A 21,632-nucleotide genomic window follows, 5' to 3' on the forward strand; every position below is an offset into this window, starting at 1 on the left:
AGACGGGGAAGGGACAACCCGGGAAGCGGACCCGGCACGAAACGCCAGCAAACCGCCCGACGCGCGGCGCAGCGGGGACCAACAGCTCGGTAGGCCCAGGCTCCGCCCCTGGCCCACCGGGCGCGGCGTTTCGGGCCTACGGGCCCCGCCCCCCGCCCCGCCCCGGCGCGCGCCAGGCGCTCCTCCCTTGAGGGAAGCCGTCTCTGCCCGCGCCCGTGCGCGCGCCCGCGGCCGGGTTGCAGGGCTGGGCGCGCGCCCCTCGTCCCGGGCAGGAAGATGGTGGCGAGCGTGCGGGTGCAGAAGCTTGTGCGGCGCTACAAGCTGGCGATTGCCACGGCGCTGGCCATTCTGCTGCTGCAGGGCCTGGTGGTGTGGAGCTTCAGCGTCCTGGAGGACGACGAGCCGGGCGAGGTGCTCCGACGACCGGGCGGGCAGGCGGGCAGGCCGGGCGCGGGGGCGCGCGGGGTCCTGGCGGGGATGCGGGCGGCCCCGGCCGGGGAAGTGGGGCACTGGCCGTTTGCGTGTCGCGCGCGGGCGGACGCCTGGCTCGGGGCCTCGGACCCCTGTGGCCCGGTTCACAGGCGGGCCCGGGGGCCTACTCGCGGGGGCTGTGCGTGACCCGGAGGACCGGGCCGCGGGCCGGCAGGGGCGCGGGGCGGGAGGAGGGGGTCGTGGTGGGGTGGTCTGCACCCCGGCGAGCAGTGAAGGTCAGGCGCGGGTGCGGGGGAAGCGGGGCCGGGAGGCGGGGCTGGGCCCGAGCCTGCTCGGAGGTGGGGAACCCCAGGCCAAACTTTCTGAAGTTGGGAGGGGGCGGGAGTGTGCGCGCCGTGGGCGGAGGACTGGGGCCGGGGGACCCCGAGCAACCGCGCCCAGCCGCCCCTCAGGGGCAGTAGCCAGTGAAGAAGTGGAGCCTGGGGGTGGAACTCAGTGTGGCAACTGAGGAGAGGGAGAGTGACCCCGAGGGAGAGAACTGGAGTGTCCCTGAGACGTGGCTTCCTCAGCCGAGGGTCTGAAGAACCTGCATGGGTCTTCAGGAGAGGATGGCGGGGGAATTGAGCTGCTGAGGGGGCCCCAGGACATTAGGGAATCGGGGACTCGCCCCCTCTGACTCTAAGGGAATGGGGACAGCAGCAGCTGGTTTAGCAGAACCCCAGGCCCTGGAGCAGGGGCAAACCCTGCTTAATCCCCAGGTCCTTGCTCTGAGGGTCTCACTCACTCATGGCTGATGTGGTTTCAGCTGGAGGCCCAGACATGCCTTCCCCAGTGTGGTCAGGAGGGTCCAGTGGTGTCTGAGACCATCGTGGAAGGTTGGCGAGGATAGGCCAAACCCTGGCCCTAAGCTGTGGGCCAGATGACAGGGCTTCCCTGCCCCCACCCCTTGCTTCTTGAGCCTCTAGGGCTCTGAGTCAGACACTCTGCTTGCCCCGTCCTCTTGGGCCTCTCCACCTGGCAGGGTGAAGGCCAAGGGAGGCCTGATGTCCTCTTCCCCTTCCTGCATGTGGGCATCTGGAAGGCCTGGTGTGGAGACTGGGAGAATTGCTGCTTTCGCCTGTTTTGGGGAGAACCAAGAGACTAGGATGGTGAAGGGAGCTGGGACAGAGTCACATAAAACCATGACTCCAAAAGGAGCTGAGGTTGGGGTTGGGGGAGGCTGGCTCTGTGACATCCGAAGGGCGTGAGCTTGTTCTTTGTGGTCCAGTAAGTAGCAGGAAGGGGAAGAGAGTGTATGAAGATTTTTTGGGCAGATGAGACATTCTAAGATGGAAAGGGCTGCCAGGGAGTTAGGGACCCTCTGACCCTGGAATATGTGAGCGGAGGCCAGTGAGCACTCTGGCGAGGGGCATGGCAGAGCATCAGAGGCTTCCCAGAGACAGATCTCTGGATGGGATGAGAGATTGTCCAGGCCTCAAGGCCCTTGCTGCCCTACCTCCAGCCTGGGGTGGAGAACTGGTGCAGTAGAGTGTTTGGGATCCTGCCTCCCCACCCCTCCTCCAGCTTCCTAGCAGAACCTGATAGGGGAATCCCTGCACTAGAATGGGGAAAAGATCCTTGATGACCTATAGGCTGTGTAGTCCAAGCAGCCCTTGGGGCTTGGGCCCCTTCAGCAGCCACCTCAGTTGGACCATGCCACTTCACCATCCTGTGTCCTATTCCAGCACTGCTACCGGTAAGTGGTGTGACCCCTGGCAAATCGCCTAACCTCTTTTGCATCCTCATCAGTATCCGCGCCCCAAGGATGGGGGCAATAATAGCATCTCTCTCGTTGGGTGATACCTGTGAAGTATTTGCAGGAGTTGCTGGCCCATGCTAAATCATCAGTAAATAACTCTTATTATTATTTCAGTACTGCACAGTGGTAACAGGGATTCATTCAGTCAGTCAGTCATTCAACAAATATTTATTAAGTCCTCCTTCATACCAGGCACTGTGCTAATACTGGGGATACAGAAATAAATGTAACAGACGAGGTCTCAGCCCTCCGTGGGCAGACCGGGAGAGACTGACAGTGAAAAGGAAACAATAACAAGAGGGCTGGTTTAGATAGGTGGTTGGGGAAGGCTTCTGCAGGAATTGGCCTGTGAGTTGAAAGACCCAGTCAGCCTGGGGAAGAGGTAGGCAGAGTTCAGGAAGAAGGCCCTGAGGAGAATGGGCTTAGCTGGATGGCTTCAAGGAATGGAAAGGAGGGTGTGGTGCGATCCCGGGAAGAAGGTTCAAGAGTTAGTCCAGGGCACATCCTAGAGACCGCAGTGAGGGGCTGGGGTTTTATTCTAAGTGGCTCTAAACTAAAGGGGTCTAAGCAGCGATGGGAGAGAGGTGCGTTTAAGAGGCACACTCTGCCCATCCGTGAGGGCTAGACTGGAGACCAGAGATGGCCATTAACATCCAAAGAGCCATTTTATGGTTTTCAAAGCTTTTACAAACATTGTCTCACTGCTTACTTTATGTACACATTTAGTTTTATTGTAACAAAGCAACTTGTACACTTTTTTTTTTTTTTTTTTTGTGGTACGCAGGCCTCTCACTGTTGTGGCCTCTCCCTTTGCGGAGCACAGGCTCCGGACACGCAGGCTCAGCGGCCATGGCTCATGGGCCTAGCCACTCCGCGGCATGTGGGATCTTCCCGGACTGGGGCACGAACCCGTGTCCCCTGCATCGGCAGGCAGACTCTCAACCACTGCGCCACCAGGGAAGCCCCGCTTTTTATTTTTATTTTTTATTTTTTTTATTTTTAAATTTATTTTTGGCTGTGTTGGGTCTTCGTTTCTGTGCGAGGGCTTTCTCTAGTTGCGGCAAGCGGGGGCCACTCTTCATGGTGGTGTGCGGGCCTCTCACTATCGCGGCCTCTCTTGTTGCAGAGCACAGGCTCCAGACGCGCAGGCTCAGTAGCTGTGGCTCACGGGCCCGGTTGCTCCGCGGCATGTGGGATCTTGCCAGACCAGGGCTCAAACCCGTGTCCCCTGCATTGGCAGGCGGATTCTCAACCACTGCGCCACCAGGGAAGCCCGCAACCTGTACACTTTTAACGTTTAAAACCGAGCATCATCTTTCCTTTCCAGTGAAACAAAAAGAAAAATTTAAAAATAAACAGGAACAGGGCTTCCCTGGTGGCACAGTGGTTGGGGGTCCGCCTGCCGATGCGGGGGACACGGGTTCGTGCCCCGGTCCAGGAGGATCCCGCATGCCGCGGAGCGGCTGGGCCCGTGAGCCATGGCCGCTGAGCCTGCGCGTCCGGAGCCTGTGCTCCGCGACGGGAGAGGCCGCGGCGGTGGAGAGGCCCGCGTACCAAAAATAAATAAATAAATAAACAGGAACAAAATTACGATAGAGAATGTCAATTGCAAATAACATCCTACAGGTTCTGCTGATTCTCCCATCCAGTGTCAGGGCTCAAGTCATCATTAGGAGAGAATTTTATTTTAAAAGTGTCATCTTAAACTGCAAGGATGTCCGTTAAACATCACAATTAAACATGCCAAAGGAGAAGCCATGTTGTCAAAATGCCCACTTAACCCACCCGCACATCTCAAACCCACCCTTTGCTGACCTTCTATAACCCCATTTTTTAAAGTTTTTTTTTCCTTTTTTTAAACAAGAGAAAGTAGACAGATACATGTTGGTAAATGCTAACTGTCCATATCACATAGAGACACAGTGTAATCTCTGAGCCCAATATACAGAGAAAGGAGGAAAAAAGCTAGAATTCTATGCACTACGACACAGGGGCCTAGCCCCCTCCAGCTTCCAGCAGAGCTAAGGGAGCAGAAGGTTTTTCTTTTTTCCCACAGAGCATGGTGGTGTTGATTCCATAAAGTTTTTGTTGAGACAGGAAGGGATAAAAATGAATTTGGAACAGAAAGGGGTAGAGATTCTTTTCCCACTGAATTCTGCTCAAGGTATTTCCCCCCAAAATAAGTTGTGAGCCATGGTATAAAAGAGAAAAGAGACCTCAAAAACAGGGCAACTGAACACAAGAGGAGAAGGAGGAAAAAAAAAAAAAAAGACTGCATCTTGCTCCCAGGGACTGGAGAAAATTAAAAAAGGAAGGTTGGAATCCACCAGTGTTCCATTAGTCATCTTCTCCTTCATCTTCCTCTCCTTCCTCCCCCTCATCATCATCTGCATCTTCTTCTCCTTCATCCTCATCCCCTTCTTCATCAATATCTTCCAATCCTTCTTCCTCTTCATCATCATCATCTCCTTCCCCTTCCTCGTCATCCGTGTCCGGAACCAAGTAGTACTGTAATGGATTTGGCCAAGTATCATCTTTGATGAGCTCTCCTAACTCATCTGCACCTTTCCGGATTTCCACTTGATTTCAGTGGACTTTGAAGATGGATCACCACTCTCGTTCAGATGAAATTCTTTGGAGAGAACTTTATTTTCAAAGTAAGGGTTTTCATCAAAATAAAAATCTATTCTGTAACCTGATTTAATATCTTCAAATTCTGTCACTTCGACTCTCGTCAAATAATGCAGCGCCTCTTCATCCTCCTCCCGGAGCAGTGCAGACACTTGTGGGTGGTTGACAAATGTTGTTACCCCCAAATTTGGGATTTTGGCGATCAATTCCGACCTCTTCTGAAAAAATGGTTGGCGGAGTTTGTTATATTTCTGTTCTACGTTCAAAATCTCCTCACTGGCTTGTTCGTTAAGTCTGTCTATTTCATTTTGTACTTCATCAATATGTCCAGTTGCTTCTTGCTGTTCTTTTTGGAGGGGAGGCGGCGGCGGGCGGCCTGATCCCTCACTCATGCTCCGCGCTCCAGCTCGCTGCTCCGTCCCTCACCGCTTACTTTAAACGCTCTGAGAAGTCCAAGGTGGTGGGGTGTGGGATAAGCATTTGCTGTATTCTCTGTCTCCATGGCCCAGAGAAGGATTCCAAGGAGAAGCTGCAGAGTCAGGAAATGTCAGAGGACTTTGAATTCCTCCTCAGTGGGGAGAGGGGGCCTCGGAGGCCAGACTGCCTCCAGGCAGGTGTCTCAGGGCCAGTCCCCATCCTCAGTAATTAGAGGGGACTCTGACCTCAGGGGCGACCGGGGGCAGCTCCTCTAGGGGCACAAATATGGGCCCTGCTGCTGCACATATAGACATTCTTGGGGTGTTTATATGTGGTGGGGGCTGGCTGCCCACCAGGAGCCCCCCTCCCAGTTCTCACTGTGGCCTTCTGGTCTCCCAGCCCCCTCTGGGATTGTTCTTCTCAGGGTCAGCCAGCTCCCTGCTGCAGTGCAGGGCGCCAACATGCCCGTCTCCTCCCACATCCTATCCCCCACCACAGCGAGCCTGGCCCTGTGCCCTGCCGCCCTGACCAGCGTCCTCACTCGCTGATACTGACTTCCGTCTTGAGAGCCCACAGCTCCTCTGCCATCTCCACCCACCTAAGCTTGAGAATGTCTTCCTCTGACCACTGTGTGGCCAGGTCCGACATCACCAGGTTGATGTATGCTCAGTTCAGTGGGGCTGCAGCCACCTTTCCTGAGGGCTTTCCAGTCCAGTGTGCCCTCCCCAATGTGGGTAACAGATTGGGATCTGCTGCCTCCCCCCCACCTGCCCTCCCCTTTGCAGATATCTCTTCTCAGATGGAGATAGACACCCCTGGCTCTCACTGGGCACCTCCCAAGAGGGCTGGTTGGGGTGCCAGGGGAGGGGTGGGGCCCTGGCCCTAAGGCAGTTGCCGTGCTCTGACAGAGGAGGAGAGGGAGGTCCTAGGGAGGGGAGGGACAGGGAAAACTCAAACCGATGGTCCAAAGTATCTGAAGGCCTTTGCTTCTCTCCTAACTTCACTTTTGTCTCTTTCCTATTCTCCTTCCATTAATAATAATAGTAAGGATGACAGCATTTACTGAATGCTGAGCCTATGCCAAGAGCTTTTCATTCATTCACTCATTCATAAATTCATTCATTCAACAAATATTTATTGAGGGAATTCCCTGGTGGTCCAGTGGTTAGGACTCTGCACTTCCACTGCTGAGGGCACGGGTTTGATCCCTGGTAGGGGAGCTAGGATCCCACAAGCTGCACGGCACGGCCAAAAACTTTTTAAAAAGAAAATATACATATATATATATATATATATATATATATATATATATCTTGTGTCTCCCATTGCCAGACATTCTTCTGGGCTCTAGGAATACATCACTGAACAAAACAACAAACAGCTTTGTCCTCATGGACATTACATTCTTGTAAGGGGAGAGACACAGAATAACACAATATACATTTATACATGTAAATACATTATAGGATGAGAGAAGGTAATAAGTGCCATGGGAGAAACAAAGTGGAGGCTGAGGGAGAGCTGGAGTTTTAAATACAGTGGACAGGGTGGCCTTCCTGAGAAGATGCCACCTGAGCAAGGAATTGGAGGCAGGGGCTGTGGGGACATCTAGGGGAGAGCATTCCAGGCACAGGGGACAGTGAATCCAGGTGGGCTGGAGGGACGCTGAGAAAGCCATCAAGGCCGGAGAGTGAGCATGAGAGGGTGGTGGGTGAGGTCAGGAAGGGTGGAGCAGAGGTGAGGGAGCCAGACACAGCTCGCGTAGCCTTTGTAGGTTCACGGGCTTTGTCCTCAGAGGGGGAACCATGGGTGGTTTCAAGCAGAGGAGTGGGGACCTGGGACCTGTTTTAAAGGAAACACTGGCTGCTGTGATGAGAGTGGACTATAGGAGGCCAGAGTAAGAGCAGGGGGCTTCCGGGCAGGGGTGGTAACGATGGAGGCAGTGAGAAGCGGTCCAATTCTGGATGTACTTTGAAGGGAGCCCCAACAGGAGGTACTGATGATGGAGTGTGAGGGAAACAAGAGGCGAAGTGACGCCCCTAAGTTTTGGGCCTGAGAGACTTGAAGGATGGAGAGGTCATTAACTGATATGGGGAAGACTGAAGAAGGAGCCTACTGGGGGAAGATCAGAAGTTCGCTTTTGGGTTTGTGGGTTGACAGGTCTATCGAGCTCCCAAGGGAGGCATCAAGGAGGCCGACAGTTAGACATTTGAAGGTTCAAGGGAGCGCTCCAGCCCAGAGAGAGAAATGTGGGAGTGGATGGAGTTAGGAGACTGAATGAGGTCACCTGGGGACCTAGGACAAGGCAAGGCCCCAGGGTGGCCTTGGGAGATAAGGAAGGGTCGGCCAAGAAGACTGATAAGGAGTGCCCACGGAGGCCACACCAGGGAAACACCAGGAGGGCATCCTGGAAGCGGAGGGAGGGGGGTGCTTCAGAGGCTGTGGTCCAGTGAGTCGTGCTGCTGGAAGGCCAGGCCAGAAGAGGACTTGCACAGAGAGTGTTGAGGGAGGAAGGGGACAGCTGGTGGCGCCACCTCTCTAGCTGCACTGTTTCATGCTCTGGCTCATTGGACACTCACACTTCCCTCCTGTATGTTAAAGCTGAGGGAACCTGCTCAGAGAAGGTAGGTAACGGTGGGGGAGTGGCAGAGCCGGCCAGGGAGCTCTGATGACTTCAGAGCAGTCACACAGTGCCCTTCACTCCTCCGTCCTTTCCGTGTTTCATCCACCTGACACCAACCAGACATCCTGTGTGCCAGCTACTCCGCCGGGCACTGGGGTAATGGGGCTGAAATGACAGCCTCTCCCCAAGGGGTTGGTTGGGTAGAAGAACGTCCCACCCTGGGGCAAACGGGATGGCTTCACACAAGGAGACTCAGGGCTGGATCTTGAAGGATGGGTGGGATTTGGTCAGGCAGGGAAGTGGCGGGGGGGCGTCACAAAAGGGGGACAGGGAGAGCTGGGAAGAGGGTGGGTATACACAATTTCGAGTGTGCCTGGGTTTGAGAAGAGGCTGTAGGAGCCAGGAAGCAGAGCTGGAGATATTGAGGCGCAGCATTCCGCTTTCCCTTCGAGAGCCCCTGCCACAAGGAGCAGTGAGTTGCCAGCCTGCAGCTGCAGGTGCCTCAGGCTCTGTCTCAGCCATCCAGCCGTGGCCAGGCACCTTCTGGGCCACCCCCAGCAGTGGTACCGCGGCTCCCATCTCTAGGCTGTCTTTGCCCTGGAGCTTCCCACTAGGTGGTCGAGGCCCTCTCCAAGCCGAGCTGTCGTCTGAAGCTCTTCCTTCCCCCTCTTTGCACAGGTGTCAGGCCGGCTTGGCTATCTGAAGGCTTTCCCTGCTGCCTCCTGCTCCTGCTTCCTCATCTTCCAGAGTGTGACCCCCCCCACCCCCCAGTGAACCCCTTGCACTCTGACTCTCTCTTGGTCTCTGCTTTCCAGAGAACCTGACCAGTAACGGGGTCTCAGATTTCACCTCTGTCCTCCCCACCAGGCAAGACCCCTTTGCTCTGTTGTGGCCTCGGCACTCCCACGCGGAAATACTGTCGTCAGTAGAATGCTTTCCTTCTGAAGAGCACCGTCTCTTCCCAGCCTGGCCCGGGTGGGAGTGCTAGGTGGACACTCTTGTCTGCAGGGTCTTTGCATGTTTCTCTTATGATATATGTGGATATTCGTTTTCATAGTTGCTGAAAAAGAAAGTGGTATCTGAATCCAAAGCACAAAAGAGATTCAGTGCCCTGTGATCTGTGTGATCGTGGGGATGTGGGTGCGACGGTGCCTTCGGGGAGGACGACGTTTCCTCCGCTGGCTGGTCAGGGAGGCCTCCCAGCAGAAGTGCTCTTTGTGCAGAGCCCTCAGGCAAGCAGTACTTTCCTAGATCAAGGGTGGCAGGGGCTTCTAGGCCTGAGGCCCAGCAGGAAGCTGAAGGAGCTGGAGGAGAGTGACTGTCCCAGTGACTTGTGTCCGCCTATCTTTTACAGAAAGGAAGGCAGAAGAAGCCACGGCCGCTAGACGCCGGTGAGGGCTCCAAGGACACAGACAGTTCAGCTGGGCGGCGGGGCGGCGTGGGCAGAAAGCATGGGCGCTGGCGGGGCCGTGCTGAGAGCCCCGGCGTGCCCGTGGCCAAGGTGGTACGGGCAGTAACCAGCCGGCACAGAACCAGCCGGCGGATCCCCCCCACCCCGCCCCCAGAGGCCCCAGGCCGCCAGAACCTGAGTGGGGCAGCGGCCGGGGAGGCGCTGGCTGGGGCGGCTGGCTTCCCACACGGAGACACAGGGAGTGTGGAGGGCGCCCCCCAGCCCACAGACAACAGCTTCACGCCCAAGTGCGAGATCGTGGGCAAGGATGCTCTGTCTGCACTGGCCCGGGCCAGCTCCAAGCAGTGCCAGCAGGAGATCGCCAACGTGGTGTGCCTGCACCAGGCCGGGAGCCTCATGCCCAAGGCTGTGCCCCGGCACTGCCAGCGGGCTGGTAAGAGACAGGCATGGGCAGAGAGGTGGCAGCCCGGGAGGGGGCATGGCAGGGATCCTCACCTCCATTTCTCAGGGAGGAAAGCTCAGAGGGGCTCACCTTGCTGCCCAGGTTGGGTGACGAGTGTACTAAGTGGCAGAGGTGGAGCTGGGGCCTAGGAGCAGTGGGCTCTAAGTGCAGGGCTCCTCCTTTGGAAGGCAGGCAGCCCCCTCTTCCCGTCTTGTCTCCACCCTGTGACCTGGGGCCAGACCTCACCGATGCCCCTGTTCTCTACTCTCAGGGAAGATGAGCCCCGGCATCCAGTGGGACGACGTTCGGGCCCAGCAGCCTGTGGATGGCCCCCCAGTACGAATCGCCTACATGCTGGTGGTCCACGGCCGCGCCATCCGCCAGCTGAAGCGTCTCCTCAAGGCTGTCTACCACGAGCAGCACTTCTTCTACATCCACGTGGACAAGGTACGTACTGTGGCCGGGGAGACCAAGGGCATCTGCGTAAGTAGAGCAGAGACTCAGCAGGTCATAGACAGTGTCTCTGACCTGCTCGGGTGGCCCAGAGATAGGGGAACAGGGAATGGGGGAGCAGCCAGCACCAGGTGACATGGCGGCTTCAGAGCTGGAGCCCTGGCCTGTGCTCTCTCCATTCTGTGACACTTGTACTCTGCTCTGGGGTGGGGCGGAGTGGGAAGGTTGTAATGCTGGGGATCCATCTTCCACTGCTGAGTTTCCACCGCCACCTCCCCACTTCCCACAGCGCTCCAACTACCTGCACCGAGAGGTGGTAGAGCTGGCCCGGCAGTACGATAACGTGCGGGTGACGCCCTGGCGCATGGTCACCATCTGGGGCGGAGCCAGCCTGCTGAGGATGTATCTGCGGAGCATGCAGGACCTGCTGGAGGTGCCCGACTGGGCCTGGGACTTCTTCATCAACCTCAGTGCCACTGACTACCCGACCAGGTGTGGGGTGGTGCTATGAGCCCTGCAGATGGGAGGGGGGCACGTCGAGGCATTCGGGGTTCAAGGGTCCTGGTGGACTCCTTCCCTCCCCCAAGCCTCATTCTGGGATCTGCATAGCTCAGACGTGGCCCCTTGGCCCTAGCAATGTTTTAGAGGAGGAGCTGGTGAAAGATGATGTGAGGATTGAGAGTGACAAGAGGTGGGGAGGAGGAGGACCCAGAGGTCTGTACTGGGGGTCATGGGTCAGACAGCAAGGGGTGGAAGAAGAATGGGGTGGTCTTCCTCAGGGGCCTCAGATGCCCACCACCCCAGAGCATCAACCTGGAGTAGGTGACTTGGTCAGGACGACTCTCAGTGAGAAAGGAAGGGGCCAAGGAGTAAAGTCAGTCACTCTCACACACGCTCCCCACATCCCATTTCCTCTCCAGGACCAACGAGGAGCTGGTAGCTTTCCTGTCCAAGAACCGGGACAAGAATTTCCTCAAGTCGCATGGCCGGGACAACTCCAGGTGAGGGGCCGGGGGAGGAGGCCCTGGTCCTGGGGTCTTGCCACAAGCCCTCCCACACAGGGGGGCTCTGTGGCCCCAGCCTTGGGTTGCAAAACCTCCAAACCAATCACAGATTAAGGAGCGCTAGTTCCTGGAAGGATGAGAGCCTGGATCCCACCCTGCAAAACCCTCAGCCACGGGCCCATCTGCCTCCCACAGGTTCATCAAGAAACAGGGCCTGGACCGGCTCTTCCATGAGTGCGATTCGCACATGTGGCGTCTGGGCGAGCGGCAGATCCCAGCGGGCATCGTGGTGGATGGCGGCTCTGACTGGTTCGTGCTAACGCGCAGCTTCGTGGAGTATGTGGTGTACACAGACGACCCGCTTGTGGCCCAGCTACGTCAGTTCTACACGTACACGCTGCTTCCAGCCGAGGTGGGTGACCGGGCCCGCACCCAGGCCAGGAGGGCGCACGGTGGGTGCCCCGGCTCACCCTCCACCCTGCCTTGTCACCCGCAGTCCTTCTTCCACACGGTGCTGGAGAACAGCCCAGCCTGCGAGAGCCTCGTGGACAACAACCTGCGGGTCACCAACTGGAACCGCAAGCTGGGCTGCAAGTGTCAGTACAAGCACATCGTGGACTGGTGCGGCTGCTCCCCCAACGACTTCCAGCCGCAGGACTTCCTACGGCTGCAGGTGCTGCCCTGTGACCCCCAAGCTCTGCCCCTTGATAGGGCCTCACCCCAGCTTTCGCCAGGTGCTTTCCCGTCAGAAATGATCCACGGTGGTCCAACCAGAGAATCTGGGGGCCCCTCGCTGGGAGCAGCCCTCAGGGGTCGGGTGCTACACTGGCAGCAGGAAAGGCCCTGGGAGGCTGATCTCCAGGCAGTGCCGGGAAGGGCGGCTCCCCTGCTGTGCTCTCTGGGACCTCCAGACCCCTTCACCTTCCTTGCCTCTCTCGCTCCAGCAAGTCTCCAGACCCACCTTCTTCGCCCGGAAGTTTGAGTCGACTGTGAACCAGGAGGTATTGGAAATCCTGGACTTCCACCTATATGGCAGCTACCCCCCCGGCACTCCAGCCCTCAAGGCCTACTGGGAGAGCACCTATGACGTGGCCGATGGCCCCAGTGGGCTCAGTGATGTCATGCTCACTGCTTACACCGCTTTCGCCCGCCTCAGCCTGCGCCACGCCGCCACCGCTGCGTCCCCACTGGCCAACCCACTCTGCAGGTGAGATCTCCTTCTGACATTTTGCAGACCCCCGGTGTGTAGTGCCCTACGAGGAGGCCAATCAGAAAGAGACAGCCCCTGCCGCCAGGGAGCCCCCAGTCTGAAGCAGGGAAAAACGCAAACAAAACAAAGGGGGCAAAAGCCAGGCACATAGGATCTGTGGGTATGAGATCTGGGGCAAAGAAAGCACCTGGGGATGGGACACCCCAGAGCCCCCTCCCTGGGACTCCAGGCCAAGCCAGGTGTGCTGATGGCATCTCCCTTTCTCCCTGCTGGAACCTTCTTAGGTTTGAGCCCAGGGGCTTGCCGTCCAGCGTGCACCTGTATTTCTATGACGACCATTTCCAGGGCTACTTGGTGACGCAGGCGGTGCAGCCCTCAGCCCAGGGGCCGGCAGAGACGCTTGAGATGTGGCTGATGCCCCAGGGGTCGCTGAAGCTGTTGGGGCGCAGTGACCAGGCCAGCCGGCTCCAGAGTTTGGAGGTGGGACAGGTCCTCCCCTTGCCTTCTCCTGTCCCCCAGCAAGACTCGGGGTAGTGGGGAGAGAGGGACAGACACTAAGGGAGGGCTAAGGACTGGGTTAGGCCTTTCAGAAATGGATTCACGGGTCTTCTTTCCCAGTGATGGCAGCCTTGGGATGCACAGAGGACATGCAGTCAGCAGGGAGGGGCTTTGGTTCCACTACAATGCAAGCCCAGTCTTCTAAACTCCAGGGATTTTCTGCTAAAGGGACTTGGGCATTCCAGTCGGGCCAGAAGATTAGGCTTTTGAGGGGCTCCTTAGCGTGGGGGTGGTCTCTGGGCAGGGCTTCGAACCTCATCTCTGTCTTACTGCCCCCAAAACTTCAGAGCAGGTCAGAACAGGAGCCTAGAATGAATCTCAGAGCTTAGTAAAGAAATCCTAGTCTGAGCCCATCGTTTTGCAGATAGGGAAACAGGACCAGAAAGAGACAGTGACTGGCCTGAGGTCACACAGGAGTTAGAGGTAGCAGCAGGTAGAGAGGACTTTACCCCGGCTCCTGCCCAGCTGCCTCCTTTCCTACAGGTTGGCACCGAGTGGGACCCCAAAGAGCGTCTTTTCCGGAATTTTGGGGGGTTGCTGGGGCCGCTGGACGAGCCTGTGGCCATGCAGCGCTGGGCCCGAGGCCCCAACCTCACAGCCACTGTGGTGTGGATCGATCCCACCTACGTGGTGGCTACATCTTACGACATCGTGGTAGACGCGGAAACCGAGGTCACGCAGTACAAGCCCCCACTGAGCCGGCCCCTGCGGCCAGGGGCCTGGACTGTTCGACTGCTTCAGTTCTGGGAACCCCTGGGTGAGACCCGCTTCCTCGTGCTGCCCTTGACCTTCAACCGCAAACTACCTCTCAGGAAAGGTAAGGATCTAGTTCCCAAATGATGCCCAGGAGCCAGGCCGAATAGAATTTGCCAGACAGGTGACCCCAAGAAGCTGACCATCGAGTAGGGGAAGGGGACATGTGTGGCCTTGATCATTCATCCGTAAGCATCCCAGGGCCTTGCACTATGGTGTGGTGCTTCGGAGGCCGACTTGGCTCTAGAACACAGCTCTGACACTTTAATTGGGCTTTTATCCTTGGCAAATTACTTGGCCTTCCTGAGCCTCAGTCTTATTACATGTAAAGTGAGAGTAATACAACTGTTAGACACCTCCTGGGTGCATGGAACACAGATCCACTCAAACTAGCTCCAGTGAAAAAGGGGAAATTATTGGAAAAATGCAGAGCTCTCCCCCACGGAACCTAGGAAATGACTCAGGTCCCACTGGGACCTAGAGGTGCTTTCTGTCTCTCTGGGGCCACCTTGTCCCTCATCCTGTGCTCTGTGTATCAGCCTCAGGCTCTGGTTTCTCAGTATATTGATACATGGCCTCTCAGTGCAACAGAGACTGACCAGGGCCTCTTGGTCTACAAGTTCCACATTCTTAGGACAGCAAATCTGAATGGCCATCCTCCCAGTCCATTGGTAGCCAGGTGGGCAGGGTCACATGGCCCTCCACCCACTTGGCTAAGGATAAGAGAGCAGACTCCGAACACAGGCATAGGCTGCAGCTTCCTGCAAGGGGGCGCTAATACAAGTAACTACCCCCTGGGAGATATTAGGAATGAGTATGTGGGTAAAAGTGGCTGGTATATACTAGGCGCTCAATAAGTAGGTAGATGTTTCCTTCTTCCAGCCATATCCTATCACAGAGAAGGTGGGCCAGAGCAGAGGTAACCCAGAGGAGGACGGGGTGCTGGGGTGGGGCAGCGGCTGAGGCGGGTCAGAACAGGCAAGCTGTGGCCTGCTCTCCTAGGACTCATAGCCTGATGGAGGAGACGGGGCGGGGGAGGCAAGCTTGACAGCAGGAGGGCACTGGAGCTGAGCCTTGAAGGAGCTGGATTTTTATAGACAGAGAAGGGTATTCTAAACTGAGGGGACAAAGTTAGCAGGTGTCTGGTGCGTGAGGGGAACAGAGGGTGGAGGGGAGTAGGATGCCAGGGGGTGGTGGGAAGGAAGGCTGGGTGGGAAGGAAGGCTGGCAAAGTAAGCAGGGCGCCACGGCTGGAGGGCCTGAGTACTAGGCTTCTGAGGGCTCTGGGAACCACTAGAGGTGGTTGAGAAGGGGCATGGGTGACACAAACCAGACCATTACCAGAAAGTAACCTTACTTTCTAAGGTGCCTTGAACCCACTGTTTTATTTAACCCTCAAGTCAGGAATTCAGGGATTACTGTCTTGATTTTGTAAAACTAAGTTTTACAGGCACAGAAAATTCTGTGGATTAGCCCAAAGTCACTCAGCAAGATGCAGCTCTACCACTGAGTTGCAGCAGGAACTGGGGTGCCCAGACCTGACTCCCAGGGTCTGGCCTTCATGGAATCATTTGGGCGGGGCATGCTTACTCCTGCTCTGTGCCCCCAGATGATGCCAGCTGGCTGCACGCTGGGCCACCCCACAACGAGTATATGGAGCAGAGTTTCCAGGGACTCAGCGGCATTCTGAACCTGCCTCAGCCAGAGCCCGCAGAGGAGGCTGCCCGGCTGCATGCGGAGCTCACGGGCCCTGCGCTGGAGGCCTGGACAGATGGGGAACTAGGTGGCTTCTGGTCTGTGGCCGGACTGTGTGCCATGGGCCCCTCTACCTGTTCCTCCCTGGAGCTCTGCAGACTGACCAGCTGGAGCTCTCTGTTCCCCGACCCCAAATCAGAGCTGGGGCCTGTCAAACCAGATGGACGACTCAGGTAGCAGGGTCCCAGCCAGCGCCTCCGGAGGACCCGGGGAATTGCACCTTACAGACGATGGAGGGATGTCCCCTTCATATGCAAGAACCAGAGGCCCAGGCAGTAGACCCGTGTCAGCCATCAAGAACTGTAGACGGCAGGGAAGGTGGGCTTAGTATTTACCACCGCAAATGGCTCTGCTGGGGACCAGGATGTTCGCAGGCACATGGGGTGAAGGGCTTCAGCTTCCACAGCCCACTCTTCCTCACCTTCCCCTCTAATTTTTTTTTTTTTTTTTTAAGAAAAATGGGTAGTGGGGGGATGAACTGGAAACAAAAGATGTGCAATAGGGCTCAGAGCAGCCCCAGGAAGTGGGCCATGGCTCTGGGGAGCAGGGGCCTGACGAGCCCATCTGCTGCTGCTCTGGAGGGGGCTGGGCCTGCCTCGCTCTCCAGGGCTTCATCCCCCAGCCTTGGCCTGTGCTGCTAACTGCTGAGGCTCTGCAGGGGTCCAAGTGCTATGCCAGGCTCTGAGGCCTGGAGAACAGGTGATTTAGGGGAGCACTGCAGAGCTGGAATCTAATGGGTCAGCCTCTCCTCTTATAGCCAGGGGACCATAGAAGAGGCGGTGGGGTTGGCTCTAGGGCTTTCCAGCATCCCCTGCCCCTTGATGGGAAAGCAGGGCACCAGGGCCTACTGAGACCATTGCGGAGTCTCCCAGGTACCCAGAACTGCAAGCAGGGCCTGGGGCGAGCCCTCATGAGCAGCATGGGAAGAAGACTCTGCCAGGGCTCTCAGAAGAACCTGGAGTAGCATTGTGCCTGAAGCTCAGTGTGAAGTCTGAAATATGCAACAGAAGAAATATATCTCTATCTCTCTCAACTGAGCCTCTGTGTTTTTCCTGCTGGGTGTCAGACAGCCATCACTGTTGGGCCCTCTTCTCCTAAAAGTCTTGGCTGGTACTTTGGCAGAAGGCGGAGGTCTCATTCCCCCAGAGTGGGAACAGTTTAGAATCCATCAAAGAGCTAGAAGGGAACAAGAACCCATCTAATCCAGATCCCTCTTTTTCTGAGGGGTAAACAGGCCCAGAGAGGCTCAGAGACTTCCTCATTGTCACCCAGTGGGCCAGCAGGAGACAGTTCTTCAGAGTCCTGACACGGCACTTCCTCCCTTGCTGCCAGGCCAAGGCAGAGGCTTGCGTCTCCGTCTTTGGAGTCACCAGGGCCCATCCCAGAAGCCCTCGCTGTTTCCTGCCCAGTTCTGAGTTACGGGGCAGCCCCAAGAACGGAAGCAGTCCCAGCCAGGGCCTGGTAGTTACCATTGCCCCATTTACGAACAGGAGCAGTGGTGGCATGGGTTCCTAGCCGCTGCCTTAGGGCCTGGGAGGGCCATGTTGGAAAGGTTTGTCCAGCCTCCCTCCATTTCTCAAGCCCTTTCTCCCCTCCCACTTTTCCGCCAATGTCAGCCATGGCTCAGTATCAGTCCTTCACACCTTACTTAGTGTGGGAGCAAAGGTGAAGGCTTCTTAGACCTTTAAAATCACCCTATCAGCCAGTCACGCTGACCCGGTCAGCTCAGCTTGGGAAACAAAGGGCTCAGATCCAGCCCAGGCTGCCACGTGTCAAGTTTTTCAAGTTGCCAGGAGAGGGCACCCCTGACCACCAGTGGCAGCGTTGGCGTTTCGGTTTGTCCAGCCCCTGTGCTGACCTTGCGTGGAGTATCTCATTTCATCCTCACAGCCCTTTGAGGCAGGCAATTTTATTATTTTCCTTTAGCACACCAGGAAACTGAAATGATGAACCCAAAGTCAAAGCTGTTGGTTGGTGGCTGCCGGCTTCAGGTGGAGGCAGGAGGACCCCACGCCACTCTGTCACTGCATTCTCCTGCTGTCCCAAGGCAGGTAACGAGGAAGGCGCTAACGGCAAGCACTCCAAGGAAATACTGTTTGGGTTCAAGGGCTGAGATGATTGCTTTTTTCTGGCTCCTATTTTATAGAACACCTGAAGTTCTAATCTGGTTCTCTACAAGTTTTTTGTTTGCAGCCTTTAGATCGATTAAACAAAATTAATAACTGTTTAGCGTATCAGGCACAGGCAGTAAATATCAGAGCATTTAGACTCTGCTGACTAAGGATTCACAGACCAGCCAGCAGGCTTAACCCAGGCTGTGGCTATGCAGTTGCTGGGCCAGCACAACTGTTTCCAAAGTCTTATTTTTGGAACTTAGGTGGGACATGCCCTCTGTTTCAGCCCCTGCCACTCCCATCCTACTACACCAGGTCCCAGTCACCTGCTGTGACCATTATGAGGCTAGCCCAGTGGATGGGGATCCAGACTGAGGGCTATGAGTTAATTGCTCTGAGGTGGCAACCCAACACTGGTGTGGGTTCAGAGGTCCCTCAGGCAATTCTAAGTTGCAGGCTGGCAGGAAAACTAAAGTCCAGCCCCAGCCCCACAGCTCTGGCCGGTTTGTCTTGGCCCCATGAGTCAGAAGCAATGTGGGACAAGGAGTAGGCTTCATGACTCCATCCTCTTCCCTGTCCAGGTCACTGAGGCAAGTGTGAGTGCAGCTCCTTGGACTGAATTCCTGGCCGGCAGTGTCCCCCACCCTCATCTTTCTGTAGGGTTAGCTCAACCCAGAGGCTTGAGCGTTTTGAGGCTTTGAAATCCTCCCCTGGCTGGGCCCCTGGGGTCAAAATCAGAATAACAGCCAGGCGGAAGTGGGGTGGGGGCGTGCGGCCTGGGCCCCCAGAGCTGCCCAAGAATTCCTTTGAAGGGAGGGAAGAGCCTGGGGGGAGAGGCTTTTGTATTTTGTGCCTGGTTTCCAGGACAACCAGGGACACCTCAGTTCCCTTAGAGATGGGAGCAAAGACCAGAGGACAGCTGGCATTTGGAGCTCTGTCACCTGAGCTGATGGGAAGTGGCGGGGGAGGTGGGGTGCAGAGCAGGGCTGGGAGGGGATCGGGACTGAGAGGTGCAGAGATCTGGGCGAGGCGGAGCTCTCCTGGCTGTCTTCTGGGTTTAGCAGAAGCCTAGCCTGTTCCCGCCAACCCCTTCTCCTGCAGGTTGTTGAGGGACCCTCGTGGCTGCCAGGCCTGCAGAGTGGAGCGCCATCTGTGGGACACCAGGTCCTGGCATGGTACTGACCAGGACAAGCAGGGGCAGAAGCTGAGAATCTGGAGAGCTGCTCACAGATACCATGGCTCTGAATGAAGCTGCTCCTCTGGGCCAGGGATCCTGGGTTGAGGGTTGGCCCTGTGGGGATGGTGGGTGGGGCCGGCAGAGGGGCGGAGCCCATCCTGTGGCTGTCTTCAAGGTCATTTAAGGCCAGTGCCCTTTCTTGGCACCGCTCTGCCACTGCTGTTCCCTGTGCAGAGCTCACCGCGGAGAACAGCCTCCTAGGCATAGTTGTGGCCACTGGTGAGTACCCATTGCTGTCCCAAGTTCAGAGTTGGGGCAGATGAACACTTGGCCTCTCAGCAGAGGCCAGAAGTCCAGCTTCTTCATCTATAGGGTCACCTAAAGCAAGCCACTTGGGGAGAATGCTGTGTTTGGCTAGTATATGAACCCTGAGGTCCCTTCCCTGCTGTGTTCTATGATGCTACAGTCTACGACAGCGGAAGAGAGTCGGCACCAGGAGTTTGACTTCCGACTCGAGCCCTCCCTCTCCTGCCTCCTCAGATCCAGTTTCGAAGGGTGTCTGCCCCGCCACAGGCTCCTTCTCCTCCCCGAGTGTGTCCCTCTGTAAACTCCCTTACACACATCACTCATTCCCTGGGCTGAAGGAAGATAGGATATAGCTGCTCTGTCCTCCCTCACAAATCTCTGCCACAGGGAATTGATGCAGCAGCAAAAAGGGAGCTGCCTGCCCCTGTTCCCCCTGCATGTCAAGCTGATACTAGTCCCAGCCAGGTCACTCCTGCTCAACTTCCAGAGTAGAATTTCAGTCTGGGGAGGTGAGACGGGTCCGTGCCTGCCAGGCCCAGGCCGAACCTCTGATGCCTGGTGCCTCTGGTGGGGAGGAGAGTTTCATGCCGGTTTTTATCATGGCCATCCTGTTGTGCTGCTGTACCAGCGAAGCCCCAGGGCTGCCATGTCCTCTGCTCTCTGCTCAGTATGGAAGGGCCCTTTGGATCTACTCTATGGACCCGCATCTTCCAGTGTGGGTTCCCTCTGGACCAAGGAAGTAGTGTGAAAAGGGTTAGCAACATCCTGGCCAGCCTCCTCTCTGGCCATTGTGAAACAGGACCCAGTACTGGGAGCTGCTGGTGACGACAGTGGTCTTTCCAGCTCTCCAAGCAAGGCCCACAGGCTCCTAGCTCCCAGGGGAAAGCCCAGAGCCAACTTCTGTGGGTGGTGACTACCGTACTGTCAGTCCTCTTCCCAGGGACGGGGCACCACATGGGATGCTGGGTACAAAAATCAGAAGAAATCTTCAGACCTGCAGCCTCCCTAGGCTCCAACCCCAACTCTGAGCACCAGACAGAGGATGGAGAGGTGGGGACAGAAGGTGTTCTTTGACTCTCCCACAAGGGTCATCAGAGCTGGCTGCCAGATCGTGAAAGAATGAGCTAGTGGCCAGAAAGGGGTGGGATTTCTTTACACCCGAGTGCATTTCAGAACTGCTAAGGGTCTGGGCTTTGTGCCTTGGACTGGCAGAGGGAGAGAACAAGATGGGGAGAGGACATGGGGACAAGAAAGGGTTTGGGCTCTGCTCTCTTGCTCGCTGACCCTAAACCCTGAGCTTCACTCTGAGTCATCCTTCATGATCCCCAGGACTGCCCCTCTCCCTGCTTCAGCACCATGGGATGCCCCACCGAGGCCCAGGCAGTGGAAGGGTGCTGAGAGTCGCAGGGGATGCAGGTGAGGGAGGACAGTGGGGGGAGAGGTGTGTGCCAGGGCCTAGTGTGCCTAGGGGAAGAAGGCGAGGAAGCCTAGAGAGACTCCTTGGAGAGAAGCGTGTGTTACCCTGATCTTAGGCTCATCCTGGTGGAAAGAGTCCGGATGGCAGCTGGAGAACGGCTGCGCAAGCCTGCCAGGCTCCCTTAGTCACAGGGCCATCCCCAGGGGGGTGAGGTATTGTGTGGGGCTATGCAGCAGCTACCAGCTATCCCTATGGGAGCCAGCTTGCCTGCCCAGCTATGAAAGTGTTCAAAAGGACGGGCGGCCGCAGATGCACCAGCTGATTGCAAAGTGCTTCTGGCTCTGGGCCTGCAGAGAGGTAGGTGAATGTTCAGCCCTCCGAGCCTTGAGTGGGAGAACTGAGTTTTTTTCCTTATTACTTTTTTTTACTGTATGTAAATGCCTAATCAGAGCCTCTGGGACAAGGAAAGGACCACAGATGGCGAGCCCCAGGATGCGGCTAGAGGCCTCACTTCACCTCTTTGGGTAGAAGAAAGGATGGCAGACCCCAGTCCAGGGAAGCGATTTAGGCTGGGCAGAAGAGCTTCCATGGGGGTGAATGGGTAATGTCTTTGCTCTACCTCCCCCAGCTGCCATCCAGCTATGAGGAGGCCCTAAGGTCACTGCCTGCACTACCACCCAACCATGGCTCTGCTCACCCACCCCAGGAAGCAGCCACCTGCCTTCAGGGAAACACTATAGGAGGGAACACGCTCTTCCATCTTGCCCCTTCCCACTTCTCCAGGGGACTGGCGGGGACTGGCAGGGACAGCGCTGAGCCTATGGAGACGCTTCCAACAATCTCCCCGAGCTGGGCCTTGGTACAAGACCCTACGGGAAGGAAGCTAAAGTGAACCTCAACAAACCCTGGGCCACTTTGCAGGAGGTGGGAAATCTGGGGTCACGCCCTGAGAATCAAGGTGACAAATTCAAGGCAGACCTCCAGAATTAGACTTCTCTGCCCTCAACCCCTGGAGCTCCTGCCTTCAGGACAAAGAAGAGTGCTTGGGAGGAAGGCACTAACTCTGCAAGCCCTCTCTGGGGCTGCAGCCAGCATCGCCTGCCTCCAACAGCCAGGACCTCTGTCCACCCCT

General features: G+C 56.7%; 1 protein-coding gene and 1 pseudogene across 1 annotated transcript; one reads left to right on the forward strand and one right to left on the reverse strand.

The window, feature by feature from the left end:
- Positions 1–226: 226 nt before the first annotated feature.
- Positions 227–16,773, forward strand: XYLT2 (xylosyltransferase 2). The gene is made up of 11 exons (XM_030839888.3): positions 227–411; positions 9,256–9,745; positions 10,026–10,201; positions 10,497–10,699; positions 11,128–11,208; positions 11,407–11,623; positions 11,708–11,884; positions 12,156–12,418; positions 12,706–12,901; positions 13,463–13,796; positions 15,341–16,773. The coding sequence occupies exons 1-11, from the start codon at positions 277–279 to the stop codon at positions 15,661–15,663; spliced, it is 2,595 nt and encodes an 864-aa protein (XP_030695748.2). The 5' UTR covers positions 227–276; the 3' UTR covers positions 15,664–16,773.
- On the reverse strand, positions 4,486–5,349 carry LOC132594127 (protein SET-like; annotated as a pseudogene).
- Positions 16,774–21,632: the final 4,859 nt, after the last annotated feature.

The sequence above is a fragment of the Globicephala melas genome, chromosome 20 (assembly GCF_963455315.2).
Source record: "Globicephala melas chromosome 20, mGloMel1.2, whole genome shotgun sequence".
NCBI classification, from domain to species: domain Eukaryota; kingdom Metazoa; phylum Chordata; class Mammalia; order Artiodactyla; family Delphinidae; genus Globicephala; species Globicephala melas.

Bases quoted from the DNA above. Each gene is read 5' to 3' on its own strand.
- XYLT2 (XM_030839888.3), top strand. From the start codon at position 277: ATGGTGGCGAGCGTGCGGGTGCAGAAGCTTGTGCGGCGCTACAAGCTG. The intron at 11,885-12,155 runs GTGCTGCCCTGT...CTCTCGCTCCAG, and splicing joins AGGACTTCCTACGGCTGCAG to CAAGTCTCCAGACCCACCTT. The intron at 12,419-12,705 runs GTGAGATCTCCT...GAACCTTCTTAG, and splicing joins CTGGCCAACCCACTCTGCAG to GTTTGAGCCCAGGGGCTTGC.